At 32.0% G+C, this 20,252-nt stretch overlaps 1 protein-coding gene across 4 annotated transcripts in view; it reads right to left on the bottom strand.

The window, feature by feature from the left end:
• cv-2 (crosveinless 2-secreting protein) overlaps positions 1–20,252 on the bottom strand; it is a 206,171-nt gene that overhangs the window by 103,980 nt on the left and 81,939 nt on the right. For all 4 annotated transcript variants that reach the window (XM_089634115.1, XM_089634118.1, XM_089634116.1 and 1 more), the window contains one exon: positions 6,583–6,671. In XM_089634115.1, coding sequence (XP_089490241.1) covers positions 6,583–6,671 — 89 coding nt within the window. The remainder of the gene's footprint in view (positions 1–6,582; positions 6,672–20,252) is intronic.

Genomic DNA, 20,252 nt, shown 5'->3' with positions numbered 1-20,252 from the left:
GAGATATCAATAAGGTTCAATATGGCATTGACATTGATTTCCAAAGTCATGGCAGCCCCTATAAAGGATTTGTATAATACATTACGTGATACAAATTGTACACGGTGGCTTACACCAGAGCATCCGTATCGTTCTTCAAGCAATTGAAGCTTTTAATCGACCATTCAATATTGGAACTGAGCTAAAATATACTTAAGGTGTATCAACGTGAATTTTCAGTAATTTACATAAGGTATAACGCATAAGAGTCTCAACTACTGAAGTCAGTAGCAGCTCAACTCATTTGGGGAAACGTTATAGGGCTGAAAATGCAGTACGGACAGGAAAGTGGGAAGAAGTTGGGAAGTAGCAGGATGATGTTTTTGATTATTTTTCGATTTCTTGATTAGCAATGTTTATTTTAGCTCTTCATTGCTGATATATTGGAATCCAGTAAAAAACGTGAAAGCAATCCATTTCCTACTAAAACATTGGTCTGTTCAGAATATATCGGAACACGTGTTCATGCACTTATCCTTTTCCTGGTGAATATAATGACGAAATGTTACAATATTAGAACTTTTATGAACATTTATTCCGAGATCCTAATAACATATTCGTGTTCTACCGACAGTTTGTTAGGAAACCTGTCGACTCATTTGTTGAAAGCCTTCAGTCCCGTTTTTAACAAAAAACGAAAAATTTGAGAAGATTTTTAATGAATTAGCAATATTTCATATCATCAAGTTTTCTCCGTCCATTATTTTTACATAGTACATTTTTTACGAAGGTATAAAACTGCCTGTGTTTGCGTAGCATAATAAATAAAATTATGTTACAAGGTCAATCATTAATTAAAGTTATAATAATATACTAGTTTTAATGTATCAACATTTAGAGTTTAATTAAGTTTCCATAAATGTCTATTTCAATTTCTTTATTATCGGGTTGAATGGCCACAGTCTAAAGTTAAAAAGTTGCAAATTTATTTATTCACCAATATATTTACTTTAAAGGTATCTCAAAATACTTTTGGACGGTAAGATAGTATTTTTGGCAATAGTTTTGGTGCTAAGCACATTACGTAAGTAATCCAAAACCAATCAATCTTCCTCATAAACAAAAAGATCACAATCATTGTCTTCGCTTTGTGTGTCATCTATCATACGAAAGGTCAAGAATCCTGTAATTTTGTTATTCACAGAATTATTTGAAAAATCAAATTTTCAAATATCGAGAATTTTTACTGGATCATGTGGAACCTACCTGCCATGAATAGTTGCAAAATGCACTTCTCATTAGATATTAAACCTGGTTTAATAATTTCTACTTTCGACATCAGACAATGTGAACATTAATTTCTATCTCAGGCTGCATACTTTTGATTTACGGATGTTTATGAGAATCCAACTGTGTCAATGCCTTTACAATCGAAAGCCTTAAGAACCTGAATGTCAAAACTATTAAAAAAAATACATTTATTAAGGTGGATGTGGACCCAAAAATAAAGCATAATTATTACAATGATAAATTTAAAAAAAAAATCAGGGAATAAACGTGTTACTTAATAACATTGATCTATATAACCTAATATTAAAAGATACAGTACGATAATAATAAGATGCATTTTTAATGTAGACATAGATAAAACTAATTATTATGACAAATAATATAAATTTTCAGAGAATATCTTTTGGAAGTAATGCAGATTTATGTTATTATTATTTAGATAAAACAATAGGTAGACCACAAATAAAATAAAACGTCTAAAAGTGACTGAAATAAGTGATTCATCAAATATTATTACGACGTAACAATTATCAACAAAACAATTTATTTTCTTAATAAAGTAAATTTTATGAAAATGATGCTTCATTAATAGCTATCAGCTCTAGGTAGAGATGAATTGAAAAGTTAAATATCTTGTTACAAATACACACGCACAGACTCTCCCTTACACCTGCATGTTCACCTAATAAATAATGCATGGTTTATTGTATTATTTTTATAAATGTTTACACATGCTCAGTATTTCTTCTATAATATCATGTACAGTCAGGGCATAAATGAAATAATGTTACTATTATTCACCTTATAACAAGTATCTATTGACCTACTTAAGAGCGACTACAAGTAACACGAATAAAACACATGTATTAATAAACAATGTTAAATTATCTGCAAGTAAACAAGCTTAATAGTAAATAAGGTAGATTGTCTTCCTGTTTACGAGATTTTTACTGACACTTGCAAAGCCCTTGTCCGATAATCTAAGCTTGGAAGTCGGTATTCTGTAATGACACATAATTGGTAGCGCACGAATCGGGTGCAAAGCATAGGGTGTTCACAAATATAGATTTTTTTTTTTATAACCTGCGATGGTAGGTACTCATCAATAAAACGTGATGTATTAACCAATTGCGTTAATTAAATATACAGCTTAAGGAATTGATTACAATATTTTACAACAAAGCGCCTTTATTATAGCTTGCATTGGAAGAAAAAATACATTTTGACCACTTCAACACGAGGGTTATCAATATTTGATATGTTGTCATAATAGTTTTATTAATTTTTTTTAAAATTTAATTACTGATATTTTGCACCACCCTGTACTCAAGGATTTTATAAAGAAATGCTCACTCTCCTCGAATATTTAAAAAAAAATCATTTCATTTTGAGTTTCACAACAGGAAACATTTTCTCATTAATGATTCGTAAAGCGATATTAAGAACAAGGTCGATAGTGAACAGGTCGTTTTTTTAAAACGAAATGAGCAATCAGTTAAAATTAATTTGTATTAAATTTCTTTCAGACTTTACGCACGGACTATCCGATCGCTGGATACCATTATACGATTATATATATTATACGATTATATTATATATTATACGATTTAAGTAACTTAAGCAATATTGTCTTGACTAAAATTTCAAATCTTATTTATAAATCAATCTCCTAGTATGAATTAGTTTTCTTTTAACTAGCTGCCCGGGTTGTTCGAGTGTATGAATGAATTGGAGTAAAATTTTGAATTCGAGGTGGAAATAATATTATACTAAAGAATTAAAAAGTTAACTTTTTATAAGCTTTTGTTTACTTAATCATGCCACGTCTTCCTCGGGCGTCCCCAACATTAACCATTCATTACTGTATACTACACTGTTACTACTAAAAAAAACTATATTATATCGAGGTTAATTCGACACCGTATCTTATTCCAGTGCAGAAAAAAAACATTCAAACCACTCTCTAAGCAAACCTGATACAAATTTTGAAATTTTTTAAGCGAAACCGGTTCAGTAGTTTTTGAGTTATAAACTCAAACTAACAAACAAAGGCGCATTCATTTTACATAAATATGTATAGATAAGGAAAAGCAAACAATATATTTTTTTATATTAGTCGTTCGATGTGTACATTTTTGGTTAGATCGCACTCATTAAAATTCAAAACATTTTATTCTCACTTTTATCTCAAGCAGTAGTTGTTGTGTTTTTTTTTCAGTTTGAATGACACCCATACGAAACGAGTCCGAGATGGATAGTGTTATTGTGAAGCATTCAGCGCTCGGTGATAGCTGAAGGCCGCCACTGGTATTCAGGGCGCAACGGGCCCGGGGGCAGGCGCAACCAGAGACGCGCCACTACGCCAGACTCGCTGAACAAATCTAAACCACTCATCAAAAAGTATACTATACTGTACTGGTAAAACTTATAAATACGTGCTTTTTGACTAGTTGCTATTTGACATTATTTTTCGGCAATGTTTTGGTGGTTTCGAAAACCAGAGGTGGAACAAAATTTATCAGCCTTGGGATGTGGCACAGGGTATAAAATGTGTTTCAAAATCGTAGATACCTATTCGTTTTGCAATGATGTATTTTGAGGGTTAAAAATATCAAATGCAAAATACTTTTTTTTAAATTCTTCAATAATTGTTAACTCACTGTAAGCATAATTTTAATTTAAATAAAAATAAATAACTTTGTATACGTCACTATTTAATTTTAATTTTCATCATACTTTTATCCTGATGAAGAAATCATTGGTTTTGAAACATGTTGATCTTTTTGATGAAATGGCGGTGTACACAAAGTTATTAATTTAATTATTTTTTTTAATTATTTTAATTTACATATGAGAGATTTAAAAATACAGATGGTTCGTAAAACTAATTTCAAATTTGTACCTTGTTTTGACCAAACTTTTCAACTCAATCGAAAAATCAATTCTCTTACTATTTGAGTTGAGGACTATGTATTTATTATTATGATAGGTGGGTATATTAACGCGACATTCTATTTTTTATTGTCTTTGCGTCCTACATAGCTAAGATTAAATGAACTCTAATTTGCTTTGAATTTAAGTGTAATTTTGAAAATTGAAACTGAATAATTCAGACAAGTTAACCAATTTATCATATTTACGTAGATTGCTCATTACCAAATTTTGCATACTGATACCTAAAAGTTATCGTACACTTGAAATATTCCTTTACGAGAAAGAGACAGTGTTATATCATTGCATCGCGTATATGGACTACAGTTGTTTTTTTATCGTGCTTCCGAAATATCATTTTAATTTTAGTAGTTACACTAAACACGCGTGGGACTGATTATAATAAGTTATTCTAAAATTTCTATATTTTATTTTGCAATGTGATTTTTTTGAGGTTAAAAATATAGTTAACTAACCTTTTAAAACGCTTAATAGGTACACACATACATGTTACCCAGTAAACTAAGAAACAAACGGTATGCAGAATTTCTAGGAACTACTTGTTTACAGAACCGATAAACGCGTGGTTTATTTTTGTTGCTATTCCTCGCAACGTATCGCTTTATTATTATTTTTTTAATAAATGAATCAGGTTTGGACTGAACTCCAAGAAATGCTCACATTAACTGAGCGTAGCGCAGTCCTGTTTTAAATTTGTATGTACCTTCCGTTTCTTACTCAAGATAGATGGTGGCCGTTTTAATGGTTCAGAAAAGATTTTTTTCTAATGTGGATTCTTCGTGTATATTTCGACTTTCTTAATTCGCATTTTTTTAATATTATGGTAGGTACCTACCTAACAGATATAACCTACTAGAAAGTGTTTGAATAAAGAATTGTCGTTGAAATAATTTACAAATTGAATAATTCCATATTCGAATTTAAGTAATATATGTACGGTTAATAATTAAGTAGGTAGGTATTTAAGTAAGAACCTACTTACAAATATTCTGAATTTAGATGAAATTTTGGTTTTGATGGGAGAAAATTAGAAATATACTCTTCACAAAACTACTAGCATAAAAAGGTTTAAATTTCAATTAATCCTTATTCAAAGATAATATTGTAATAAAAAAAACGAAATCGTTCAAACAAAGAGGGCAAAAATAGATGGAAATACCGTCGTTATTGATGGCCCAGTGTACGTGTGAGAAGATGCGGTAAGACGGAGGCAGGTGTGTCGGAGGCTGGATCTCTCGCCGGTACAGAACCTACTTTCTTTGTAAAGAGTACCGTTCCGAGGGGATCTTACGGCCGTACATTGTGTTGTGCTGCACTTTGCCGCTGGAAACCTGAATTTATTGCGCTAATTAAATCCCAAAACACCATTCAAATGAAACTTGAACTGTGTACTGCGACTAATAATGCCCACATTCAACATACTCTTCCATAATTCTGACTCTTGACGTAATCCAAGTATTTTATTTTGAAGGAGAAAAATGAGAATTTCTAATTTATTAAAAATCTTTTCAAAGTATTGATAATCCAGTTAAAAATGGGATAGAAATCCTTCGAATAAAATATCAGGTTTCCTGTTAAACTTAACTTAATTTAAATTGTTCGAACACGTTTTCCGAAAAATCCTAAATTTACTAAAAGTTTTTGAGGAAACACGTTAAATCATTCGTTAAAGGTCTGCAATCTTGTTTTTAACCGGATTACCAATTATTTGAAGAGATTCTTAACAAATTAGCAATTCTCATTTTTCTCCGTGTACCATCTCTAAATAGACGGGGATAGTTGATAGTTAATTCACACCGTTTAACAAATAAGTGGTCCAAAAGCGTCAGGTTCCCAAACAGGCATCGCGTCGTGGGTTTAATTACCTTCTAGCTAAACCCCCTATCATTGCACGATCGACATTTTCCACTTTTAATGGTAGAAAAATTCGAATTAAAGTTATTCGTAAACCGGGAATGTTTGTCTTTATTTAAAAATAAATTAATGTTGCAAATCTGAGTGTTGATTCATTGTATTAACGTTTCCTTCTGTTGAACAATAATAATTCGTAATAGCTACCCTAACGCATTTAAAAGCATATACCAAATAAATTTCTCTTGTCCATTATTACCACATTTTCACAACAACATGGATTCTTGTTGAAATTTTCCGTTCACCGACAATAAATCAATTGTATCATAAACTTCACAATAAGGCAAAGTCTAGAATATTATTGCTTTATTAAAACAGATACGATCTACAAGAGTAATTCAATGCAGTACAGTGATTGTAGGTCCAGAAATCACAACACGAAACATTACAATCGCACTGTAGTATTTAAAGTGATAAAAGGTTAATGTGTAATAAAAAAGGCAGTTTTACCTTACAAATGCACTGAAAACAGCTCATGTCTTTGATAGAATCCACGGCTACTTCTTCGCCTTCATTTTGACAAGGCACCCTTATGCCATCTGAAACAAAATAAAAAAAATACTTAGATCAAATTGTACAGAAAGCTTACTAAGAATAAGCATACAGTAGTAGATGTACTGAACTTGAAATGTGAATTAGAAAACCGAGAGATAATTTGCACGTTCGCTTAGATTTAAAGGAAATCAAAAACGCACCCTCATCTGTTGTCATCAGTAGTCAGAAAGTTGAAGGAACTAAATCGTCTTTCAGTTACTAAGTTTGAATTTTTGGCTTTCGTAGTATCAGGACCTAAAGCTTGTAAAAAACCAGATACCAGCATCCTTAAGGTGATTTTTCACGAAACAGCGGTATATAAATTATTATAATTTCATATTATTATTAATTACCACATGCACTAAAATAAACTCATCTAATCTTAAAGCAAATCTAATCTCTTTAAAAGTACTGTTTATATTATAAGAAATTGAAAACCTTATTTCGAGTTAGTCCATAATACTTTTTTAAAACTAAATCAGCAAGGATTATTTTTCTTGATAAAATTACTTGATAAAATAATTTTTTTTTTGTTTTTACATAAATCTTACAAATTAATGAGTATTTATCAGTTTAGTTGTAAGAAATATCTAATTTTTCATATTTTTTGTTTACAGAAATTATTAATAACTTAACATTCAAATTTTACCTAATACGTATGCAGTACATTAAAAGTGTATTAATTAAAGTTTTATATTTAACAATTACAATGGTATATGTAGGTATTAGGTAGGTATGTATGAATCACAGGATTTAAAGATTTAAAAGGATGAGTTCATCCAGGAGTGGGCTTTGACAAACTAATAAAATCGTTGACAACCGATGAAAAAATACAAGAGAATAAACAAGTAATAATCAAAAACATTCTATTTTATTTACATGAAAGTGTATTTGAGGTCGTGAGGTGTACAAGTGTGTTTCAATTTACCAAGAATTCTGTTGAATTGTAATTAGTAATCATGGTGTATTGAGTTGTCGCAGTCACAGATTTTTTTCAAAATAAAATTTTGTGGAATTTATTCAGCCATTCTGAGAATGACTGAGATCATACTAATGTATTTAAAGTGCAAACATCGTCAAATAGAATCGAATTCGAAATAAAAACAGCTACCTAGCACGTTCCAAGTAATTTATATTATAAATTTTGGTCTTAGTGAAATAGTTAGCTCCGTGGTAGAGAGGTTAGATTTTATAATATGAACCCTAGTGCCATTGATTTATCGCATTTTAACGGGTTGACATCAATACCTTGGTTCACACCTTCATTTCCTTAAACAGGCAAAGCTTGCCCAAATATGAAATAGGAATTAAGGGAGACCTTGGGAAATCTTGTGTATTTAAAAACAATGCTTAACAGATAATTCCTTAAAGTGTGACGCGTCAACTCCGGTCCTGTAGACTAGTGTAGACCAATGAAATTGATTACCTGTTCATGTAAGAATTTAAATGATAGAAATGTTCGATCTTTATCTTATTATTATTCGTCATGTCTTTATGACGTCCTCCGTCAACTAGCAAGCCAAAGGTCGCGGGTTCAAATCCTGTCGAGCGCAAGTAAACTTTGTTTGATTAATTTGTATTATTTAATAATTTACTCATCTAAAAATAATATTTACAGCATATTTGCGACACGTTCCGGTGTGGAAGATACTTTCAGATCGCCCTGGTGTAAGACCACCATTCAGAATTGAAATGTTGCTTGTAACGGTTTTGGCCGTGTTTGGTGACCAGATCAGAATGGCCCGGTATTTTCCCAGCTTCCTCTTCCCCATATTGGGGTTGCCATAGTCTAACTGGCTCTAGATGGTTGGGACTAGTTGTTAAGACTCAAGGTTGCACATAAAAAAAATCGTCAAGATTATTTTTTATGCTGTGTTTCGCTTTTCCCTTATTAGTTAACGTTTTGGAGAGCGTACAGTATCCATAATCAGGGCAGATGTAGACATTGTGGTAAAAATACACAGTTACGCCTGTTTATTCCCGTAGGGCGAGGATTTCAGTATGATAATTAATTAAATTAATGTGATGTTTGGTGTTTAGTTTTGGTATAACCATAAAGTATCAGATACCAAGAACTATAAATGGAGATTTTGTGGTTTTCAACTGCATTCATAATCAAGTATGCACGATGCATTTTGGGTCTTCACAAGACTTCTCAGGAATAAATCCAAAACCACGATGATTCTCTCGTGATAATCTAAAATAATGACTTTTAAGTTTTATCTCTTCAATTTAAAGAAAAATGAAAGGGTATTATTTAATACCTGAAAAATAATAATAGATTTCAGTAAAGTCCAAACAATGCGAATCAAAGTATTTTGGTCAGATCCGTCCAAGGCGGGTGGTCCTCGACACCGGGGCACAGCTAATGTGATTCAGAGGAAATTCTAAATCAGTATCATCACGTCCAATTAAGTCATCTCGGCCGGCTGGGAGTTTCGGAAACGCCTCATTAGCATACATAATGATTACCTTTGACAGGTTGGACGTCGCAATATCGATCTTTAGGAGCAGGCGATGAAATGATTGAGCGATTTGAATATAGCGGTGAAATCCGAGCACCAGAATTAGATATGATCTTAATATTTCCGATTCATCGCTTTGAGCAGTTGTGTTTTTACGCTATTAAATTCAATGAAACAATATGGCAGACGTGCGTGAAATAACTCGTCTCGAATCCTTAATACCGAGACGCTGTGAAGATTGCCTATACCCAGGCGCTCACACTCCCTTTACGGACATAAAGAACTTACACTTTTCTCATATTGAAATAATTCAACACACTTGTATACTATAAAACACTTATTTAGAGAACTTAAAAACTTCTCAAGTGATCGTAATAATTGTTTTATAATGTTGTCAATTAGCAGATTTAGCAGAAAATCAGCCTAGATTAACAACACTTTCTTCACTTGCGTCTAGCGTCTGTTTAATTAAGAAAAAAGTTTTTTTTAAATTTTATTTTATATTATAGAAACAAACAGTTCATGATTAACAGAGATGAAACAAAATATACAGGAATAAGTTATTTCGTGTTGAGTACTTATGATATGTTTCCTTGTAATGTCTGCTAAGTGGTATGTTTATTCCTTAATTACCAGGTGACGTGTGTAGTTTATAGGTGTGTGTGTGACGTGTGTAATGTACGTTTGTGTGTGTGTGTGTGTGAGGGTGTGTGTGTGTGTGTATATGTGACTGTATGCAAAATGTCAATGTTAGAGTTAAGATAAATATTATTTAGCGTATGAAGAGCTCGGTTAATTGGCGAATTAGATGCAGCATATTTTTATACGAAGATGTCTGTGTCTTTTGATTTGGTTTTTATACAAATTTACAGTTTTTTTCCGAGATAGATGAAATTTTGCACACTTCACCTTCAAAATAAGAAGAAGGTCACAGTTTACACGAGATTTTGAAAAACCATCCCTTCCCCTTTTTCCAACCCTGAAAACAGAAATTTTATACTTCTAGAAGAAATTTTGCACACTTCACGGTCAAAATGAGAGGAAAATTAGTGTCTACATCTGATTTTTAAAAACAACGCCCAGACTTGGAATTCTAGGATGGTAATTCTACATTAGTTAACCAAACAAACTTTGGTTGGGTAATATCCGACTTCACACAAAAAAAGTTTTTCAAAATCTGATTTATTATTTAAAAATTAATAATTTGATATTTCAAAGCTTCGTAGCTCAAAGCGAAAATGCTGTTATAAAATGAAAATGACCGAAAATTCTGGGAAATTAAGATCTTGAATTGATTTAATTGTTTATTTTATAAGTGACTTTCATGATTAGACACAGCGTATGCCGTGTAGCCTCCATGTGCAACTTTCTACTACTCTCTTCTCACACATAAATAATGAACGCCTTTAATGAATTGAAATTCAATGAGTTTCTATATATATTTTGATCTGCTGGCTCGCCTGATAAAATCATGAATAACGATTAGTAGGAACATGCTTGCAACTCGACATTAAATTATACGTGTATTACGCATTGTAATAATTTACTATTAATTAATTTATCCCCTATTATCTCGACATCGAGGCAATAATATCAACATGTTTAAATGCAATGACACTTCCTACGTAGTATTCTCAAATGTATCTATGTACTTTAAATTAATCTTGTCTAGTTAACCGCTTAAGTTCTCCGGTCACGTGTATTAACAATACAGGAATTTACATTCGTACATAAATAACATCGGATACTAGCTTGCTAATTTAATGATTTCAATGCTTCACAATCTGTGACAATATTAAATTGCGGCCACATATTGCTTTATATGAATTTTAATGTGACTAAATTATGTACCTGATAAAATATCAGGGCTTAGTGAGAAAAACTTATGCCTTGCAAGTATGTCACGTTCAGAAACTATTCCTACAAGTTTTTTTATGGTACGCATCATGCATCAACAATCACCATGTTCTAGCAGGTAAATCTTTTATTATTTTTAAAGAAATAAAATAGTATTTTGTTTTAAATTAAACGGCATGGAAATCACAAGTCGTGCTCAATTTTTACTTACCCCAATGGTCAAAAATCTGAAGGGATTGTTTTGTATTTTGACTAAAAGCTCTAAATACAAAAAATAACTACAGACATGCACAGGTACCGACTGTAAATATTCATCTCATCTTCCCACTGTCCTGTTTGCAGGACCCAGCAGGCCCAATCTCTCCTCGCATAGCCTGTATAATTGATTTATATTTAAAAAATATATATATATTATGTGAATCTAGTTGAACATGTAATCATCCTCAGATTATGTAAATTAGCATGTTACAGGAAACCCTGACTAAAATCATTTACCCTAGGGCCTATATCATCTTTGCGGATTCTGCGTGGAGAGTCTTTTTAGCAAGAAGAAGGGGTGAACATGCGTCAGAGGCCAGTAAATCTTTCCATAGCCGAGATTTTGAACTAAATATCGAGATGTCAACCGTGCACACATGTTTGGCGCGCGTTTGACGTGTTTTCCGACTATGCACCGGTGCAGAAGGGATCGATGACTCTAGTTCCTCGAAGCATCTTTCATTTCAATGTCTATAACCATGACAGCATGCTTGTGCTCTAAATAATGCAATCCGTTTGTTAAAATAGATTCTGTTTCTGGAGGAGAGTTTCTGGTTTCAAGAACGGCGATGGGTTGGTCTTTGGAAAAATCTTCAGATGGATGACAGAACACTTAAAATCATTATCAAGTGGGTGTTGGAGTAGAAGCGGCCCAGAAACAGAGCGAAGAAGAGGTGGTATTTGACTGCATTGAAGAAGATTGTAGCAGGATTGGAAAACCTGATAACTGAATAGCTGAAGACAGGAGTAGATGAATACTATAGATGGAGAAGACCAAGGCCGACTTGGGAACGTTGCACCACGATGACGATTTGCACCTATATTTAATAAAGTGAAAATGTATCCATATACTACTATTATAATCTACATCTAATTACATTCCTGTGTTATTTTAGTAGGTTAGAAGTTCTCGAGTAACCAATTAATGCGAACGCAATAAATTCAACCGAGCCTGTTCAATGTATGCATTCATGTTTCTAAATCATCCTTGAACATAGGACTATTCAATAGCCTACAGATCAAAGAATGGATAGACTTGAACTAAATAAATCTTTCGTTCGACCGCACTCGAATCATGGCATAGACGTAAGTACCGAGTAGGTTCGAAAATATGAAGAAAAATATACATAACAGCAAATATTTAATAACACGAATAGTATAACTTGATTAGCATTATCAAAAGTTTTGAAAACAAGCAAGTTTTTAACAGTAAGAATGACAATTTAATAATAGGTATTCTTTACCACTAAAGTGTAGAAAATAATGAACTTAAGTTGTAAAAAATAGGTTATGTTTGTTTTTGTAGATGTTAGATTTTTGTATAAAGTTGCAAGTCATCAGTTATAAGTTCTTATATGTTGTGAAGTTAGTGGGAAGAGAAAGGATATCGGAATAAGGAAAGATGGGAAGAACACCTGCTTAGTTATACCTACCTATAAAGTTCTTTGATATCTGCACAAAGAAATACATAAACGTTCCAGAGTGGTAGACACCCAGTTTTACTCAATTGAAACAGAATCGGTTTGCTTAAAATGGCTTTACACATTTCGTGAGATATTTTTTGAAGCCACCATCACAAAATATCTTCTTATTTTACTAAAATATTTTTATTCTACACTCCTGTCACCTACCTCAATAGGTTACACCTAATGTGTTGGGTAATATAACGCGTACAATTAAATTATGTAGAAAATTAATTATGGCATTGCGTTTTTTTCATGTCGTACGATTTTGATTGGTTTTTCTTAAATACCTACGTGTTGTAGAATATGGTTAAGTTATATGTTTTTAATATCCATATTTATTTTGTTTATTTAGATAAATACAACTCCAGAACAAGTATATATTTTTAAGTAATCATTTAGATAAAAAAGAAGTGTATTTTAACATTGTCCCATCGATACATTCAATTAGACAAAGGCTTTCTTTTCTAACTTTAAGTATATTAGAAAATTTATTAGTATTTATTAAGTTACAAATTGAAGATGTCCACTGAAGAATCCGTATTATTACCTTCCATTAATATTCTGCGCAAAGTGCATATAAAGGTAGTTAGTCCCAGAATATTTACACTGAAAAAAATCGCGACTTCTACTAATCTAGCCTCTCGGCGAGTATGGCCCTACTATTACGGCCAGAACAAAATACTCCCTGATGAGTATGATTGTACTATAACGTCCTTGATTATTATGATCTAATAAATTGAATAAACTATGGTTTTGATTTTTTTTTCTTGTACTTAAAAAATGCTCACTCCTGGGACACAGTTTTTTTAGAAAAAAACTCACTCTCCGAGGGGGTAGTGTTGGCGGAAGCTTATAAATAAATCGTACAGTAACGGAACGTAAAGTATAAAAACATGTACAAATTACGGCAAAAATTTCCGACTACTTATATTGTAAATTTTTTTGTATGAATCTGTAAAAATAATATTTCTATAATATTATAAAATAGATAAATAATTACAAAATAAAAACGTTTTATTTATTGTAAAGTCAAGCTTTGTTCATGTTTGTTTGCCGCTCGTCCTAAGACGGGTTTCAACCACAGCGCCACAATCTGCAATTTTAACTACATACTCTCGAAGGTTTCTAGTTTCACAATAATTGAGGCACTAGGAACGTTCAAGCAGAGAAACAGACAGAGGTATTAATTAATTGCTTATTATTACAGTAAAAACATCTCTAGGTGCATATTATATTATTAATTGCGGGCAAGTTCTAGTGGCAACACGCGACTGTTTCTTGTATCGAGGGAAAAATCAATTACGGACTGTTCCTGTCACTCGCTCTACCTATTAACTCACCTGGTGTAGTGTAACAAGCAACCGGCCATATAACTTGATTATTAATTTAATATCCTTGCAAATAACTGTACATCATGGAATTATCTATAAATGTTCTGTGTACTCCTGTTAAAATTACGTTTTATATTAATTCAATTTAATTTATGGGTATCGGTCGAAAGAAAATTTTATTTGATGAATTCATGTTATTTCACAATTTATTCACTTAAAATAATATATAGTATTCTTGCGGCACGTTCCAGAGTGGAAGATACTCTCAATATCGCCCTGGCGTAAGACCACCATTTAGAATTGAAACCTTACTTGCTGAATGGCAACCAAATACTTCTCCACCTTCCTTCTCTCCATTTCCTTCCCCTCCCTACTACCATCAGCCTCACAACATACTTCAATTGGGGAAGCCATAGTCTCACTGGCTCCAAACGGTTCGGAGCTGTTGGAACTCTTGAGCGGTATTCACAAAAAAAATCGCTTAAAATGAAAACATAAACTAACGCTAAAAACTCTTAAACGGAAAGCTTTGGTATGGTAAAATTGGCACAGATTATTCTATATAGAATTTTTAAGTCAATGGAACTATTTTCAGTGAACCAAATCATTTTCATCAGCTTTGAAACACCGATTTAAATTAAAGTAAGAACGTTTAATGGGTTAAAACGAAAAAAAAATAATTATTACAATGAATTAATAACTATACTAATTTCAATTATTTTACACCGTCACATTTACATAACAAAACTCAAACGCTATCGTATCCTTAACGAAATGATCAAAAAAAATAATTTCTCTGAATATAACTTGCTATTCTGGGAAAACTTCATATGGTAGATTATATACTGTCACAAATGTGTAAACACATTATTTGATAAGACGTTTCAATTTACAAAAACATAATTTTGCAAAACACAAATAAGTTATGATGAAAATAGAATCAAATGGCGCACGGCGGAAAACCAAGAATTATAATCCTAATTATTCACTCCGTTAAATTTGAAAAAAATAACTTAGGTAATTTCTAACAAATGATATTTTTTCTTTCTGGTTATGATTGGTTGTAACAACAAAATTTATGTTGTGTTGTTATAACAAAGTGTGGGTACTTAAGATCGCACCATTACGATAGCTGTAGATAATGCTGGCATGTCCGCCATACATTGTAATGCAACCATTTTAATGATGGTGGACATCAATATTTTATTTGCTATCTGATACTCAAAAAGGATTCCGACTTTAATGTCACATCCGTAAAAGCTTTCCGAGATAAGGAAGAGTTACGACCCCACACCGCATCAGAGTCGCCCTTGTTTCTGCCTAGTAAACAAAACTTCAATAAACACCTCACAAATATATTCTTCATTCTGAGGTCCATTTATTATTTATACTCATCGATATATTGGATACTCGGTTGATGTTTATACCACAGTAAGAACTTTCAATATTATGTTGTTGTCGCGTGATTCTAATGCTACCTATTTATTGAAATTTAATAACTACCATACGATTCGATTGTACCACAACAACCTGAAGCACTTCTGTCCTGGTGCGACTGGTACACCTGCGGGCACTGTTTGGTTAGGACTTGGAACACATACTCTGAGGATGGGAAAGAAGTTAGAGTTTAATCGACCGGTATAAATAGCAATCTATAAGCCAATATTGGAATTAATGATGAGCAAGAAGGATTAATGGAATTGATTGTTATATTTTAGTTTTTCTTTCCCTCTCTATATCTTCTTTTTTCTTGCCTCTTCTTACATTTCCTTGCCTTTTTTTGGCTCTTTTTGATTCATCTTGTCTCTTCTTGTCTTTTCTTGTCTCGTCTTGTCTCTTCCTGTCTCTTCTTGTGTCTTCTTATCTCTTATTTTCTCTTCTTGTCTCTTCTTGTCTCTTTTTGAAGTGAAACTTCTTTACGCGCGTCATGCAATTTCGAGGACCGGAGTAAAACCGACTCATGACCGTCATGAAAAACCGTGATCATCTCGCTATAGGAGCCTAGCTAATATTATATACTTTGTTTAGGTCACCCTCCAAACTCAGCTTCGCGGTCTAGAGGCAGAGCGCGCGACTCTCGTCGTGAAGAACCGAGGTTCGATCCCCGCTTAAACTATTTATTTTTTCTGTTTGTGATTTTTTTAATACGAGGAAAAATGATAAAATGCTATCGTGCTGCGACTTTAAGATATTTTGACTATATGATATTTTGGTCGAATACGTAATAACCGCGGTCTAGAGGCAGAGCGTTCGACACTCTTCATGCAGGACCCGGGTTCGAATCCCATATTTTTATAACTTTTAATTTTTTTTATCAACGTTTTGTAATAATATATTAAAAAATTACATAATTTTTTTAATTCACCTTTACTTTACTTTACGGTACCTATATGATATTTTGGTCGAAATATAGCTTACAAATCGAGCCGGTAGAGTCGCTCGGTATTTTGATTAATTATTTTTATTTTGAATCATTAAAATTACTAATCAAGGCCCTACATGATATTGATTAATTATTTTTATTACTTTACTTTACGGTACCTATATTATATTTTGGTCGAAATATAGCTTACAAATCGAGCCGGTAGAGTCGCTCGGTATTTTGATAAATTATTTTTATTTATCAACGATTTGTAATAATGTAGTAAAAAAATAAATAAATTTGTTAATTTACCTTTACGTTAATTTGCGCGAGATACCTCTCCTCGCGGTCTAGAGGCAGAGCGTTCGACACTAATTATGCAGGACCCGGGTTCGAATCCCATATTCTTATAACTTTTAATTTTTTTATCAAATGCTACTTATAAATATGTCAATAGACAGAAAAAAGAGGGAATGAAATGAAAAGAGAGAGAAAAGAATACTAAAAGTTTCACTTCCGTCGTGCGTAGGCTTGCCACACACTGTATTTTTTTGTCTCTTCTTGTCTCTTCTTGTTTCTTCTCGTATCTTCTTGTCTCTTTTTTTCTATTCTTGTCTCTTCTTGTCTCTTCTTCTCTCTTCTTGTTTCTCTTGGCTATTTTTGCCTAATTTTATTTTCAATAAATTACCCCTAAATTCCTGAAAAATAAGTATCGCGCAATCTAAGAATGAATCGATGATGTATCATTTAGCGTATAAGTCAAAAATACAGCTATGCTACTCTAACACATATACATTTTTCTATTGACTTCTATGATTTAAATTATAAATTATATTCACTAAATACCTTAACCTTTACCAAATTCAGTTGGCTAACATTTTATTGTAAGGTATCTATAGAAATTAAACCATGGATATCGATAAAAAATTGTATTTATGCTAAGGTTACAGAACTGCATTCTTCGATGTGTTGTGATTATTTATGGTTTATATCAACCAAATTGCATCTTAGATTTATCCCTTTATCCAAATATTTGAGCGAAGGTATTTATCGAATACAAATAAATCCGAAATTAACGAAATCGTGGAAACCGCAAGAAAAAGTATCTATGTTAGAGTAGCGCATCTGAATTTTTTTAATATCTTTGCGATTTTCACTTACGTCTTTGATGAAACGTCAGAATACTTTCACAATATTTTGGTAGCTCGTATGGAGGGCAATCAATGGATTATGATACGGCTAACCACATTTATTTATTAAAATTTTCCCACAATAATTCAAGTCAAAACTACCTTGAACGGTTTAACCGGTGGAAAAATAAAAATGCAAATTCTAAAAAATTCACATTAAATGAAGTATCAAAAAGAGAGATGCATTCTTTCATTAGTAATGAATTAGCATAGAATTTACAAATTGCACGTATTCAAAATTATGTTTCTTTATGCAAATTTAATTTTTGATCAAAACAAGTATTATGTAATTGGCTCGACTGAATGAACACGAACAAGAGTTTATTAAAATTTGCGAAAAAGGCAAATGTTCATGTTTTTCTCATTTTCAAAGGGGACCTAATGAGAGATGAAATAATTTTTTTAATGTTTTCTTTGGCAGTTTTTTGGACATGGGGCGAAGATGCTGAGATAATTGATTAAATCAACTTAAATCCGTCATTTTTAAATCTTACATTTTACATCCACAACATTATGTGTGTATGAAAAGACTTATTTAAAACCTATATCCTTCATCAAAGCACTAAATAAGGTTTTATTTGATTAATAATCCATGAAAGCTCCGCAGTCATCCAAACTGTTTTTGGCAAAGCCTTTGAACTTAATCCACATATTTTACTAGATTAGCACTGCACGTTTTTAGAAGGTTGCCAGATAAGAAAATAGAAATGAATTTCGGGGTAAAATTATTAATCCTAGGCTATTTTTAGTTTAGTGCTTTCTGTGAATCAAGCTTTAAGTGTTGTTAATTTTGAATTAAACAAGTATTTACGAGAAATTTAAATTAGCCACGACTAATTCCGCTAAATGAATACGCAATGATGAATACTATAGGTAATGGAGTTGAATCATGATATTGTGGCATAATGTCGGCGGTTAATTGACCATAAGCGTTGCTCCCGTTAAGGCATACTCTAACTCTAAATGAGCATGTGAACATTGGTGTTGATTCATCATGGCACAGAGCATCATCATTTCCTACAGCTCAGCTGGTGACTGACTCCACGGTCACACTACATCCCACAGAACCACGAAAGTCAGTCAGTCATCCAGTCAGAATCGGTCGTTGTTCCTAGTAACGACTACACTAATAATAATCGGTATCGCCGGGAATGAGCCTCTTACGCACATTTTTTAATTGTCATCAAAAAATTTAACTGAATCGATTTTTGTACTGCGAATACAAAAATGACAAATAAACTTATTCAAAAAAATATATGTTTTTTTCTGTCTTTTGTATAATGACGATCTTTTCGTCATAAATTTCAAAAGTTAATTTTTTTAAATGACACTGTGTATTGACAATGAATGATGCTCTTAGCTTAACCACGTCAATTTTAATATATAATAAATTAATTTGTTATCATTTGTTGAAACAATATTTAACATTCAAACTATTAACTAAATTCTATTACCCTACAGATTTTTATTTTTTTATTAAGACATTTTATTGCAAGTGATAATGTAGGTATATTCATCTTACATAGTTAAAGTACCTATTATCTATGTCCATACAACATCTTAGTAACTTCGTCTGGAATGAGATCTTATCTTATCTAACGAATGTATAAGTAATAATAACAAAAAATAATAAATCGGAAGAAAGTGCGCGAAGGTAAATTTAAAAATCCATAATTACATGCCGACGAGTTGTAATTGACAATAAAATTTAATTTAGAATTAAGTGTAAGTAGTTTTAAATTAATTTACTTTAAGATAAGTTAATATTTTAAATCTGTATTTTTACAGTTACTTAACTAAAATCGGGTATTAACTACTACTATCAACAATATTATTGTTCCTAACCAACATGGCTTTATCAGAGGTCGATCTACCTTAAGTAATTTAACTATCTACAATAATTACATATCTGAATCGCTCAGTCTGAAACAACAAGTGGATTCTATATACACCGATTTCAGTAAAGCATTTGATAAGGTTCGACATCATATTCTTATATCCAAACTCCGACTGTTAGGCATCAAAGGTAGTTTATTGACATGGATTATTAGTTACCTCAGTAATAGAGTTCTTTGTGTCAGGATTAATTTTATAGAATCCTATGTATTCGAGGCCACAAGTGGTGTCCCGCAAGGGTCCCACCTTGGCCCAATATTATTCTTAATATTCATTAATGACATTGTAAACATATTTAAAGATGTACAAGTCCTACTTTTTGCAGATGATCTAAAATTGTTTAAAAGAATACGAAATATATATGATTGCCTAATTTTACAAGCTAATTTAGATAAATTTTTTAAATGGTGCGAACAAAATATGTTATTTTTGAACATTGAGAAATGTCAAGTAATACGATTTTCCAGAACTCATTCTCATATCTTACATGAATATAATTTAAATAATGTTAAATTAACACCAGTATCACAAATTCGTGACTTGGGAGTTATATTCGAATCAAACTTAACATTCACAGCGCATATAGATGATATAACTAATAAGGCTTTAAAGATTCTTGGCTTCCTTTGTAGAACCCTAACTGATTTTAAGTCCTTGGATTGCATGAAAACACTCTACATTTCACTAGTTAGAAGCCAAGTGGAATATAATTCACCTATTTGGTCTCCTTTCTATAAAGTACACTCTAACAAATTAGAACG

The sequence above is a fragment of the Hesperophylax consimilis genome, chromosome 8 (genome assembly GCF_061612785.1).
Source record: "Hesperophylax consimilis isolate HC1 chromosome 8, BYU_Hcon_1.0, whole genome shotgun sequence".
In the NCBI taxonomy this organism is placed as follows: Eukaryota; Metazoa; Arthropoda; class Insecta; order Trichoptera; family Limnephilidae; genus Hesperophylax; species Hesperophylax consimilis.
The sequence above is the reverse complement of the archived record's forward strand: the minus strand, read 5'-3'. Positions and strand labels throughout refer to the sequence as shown.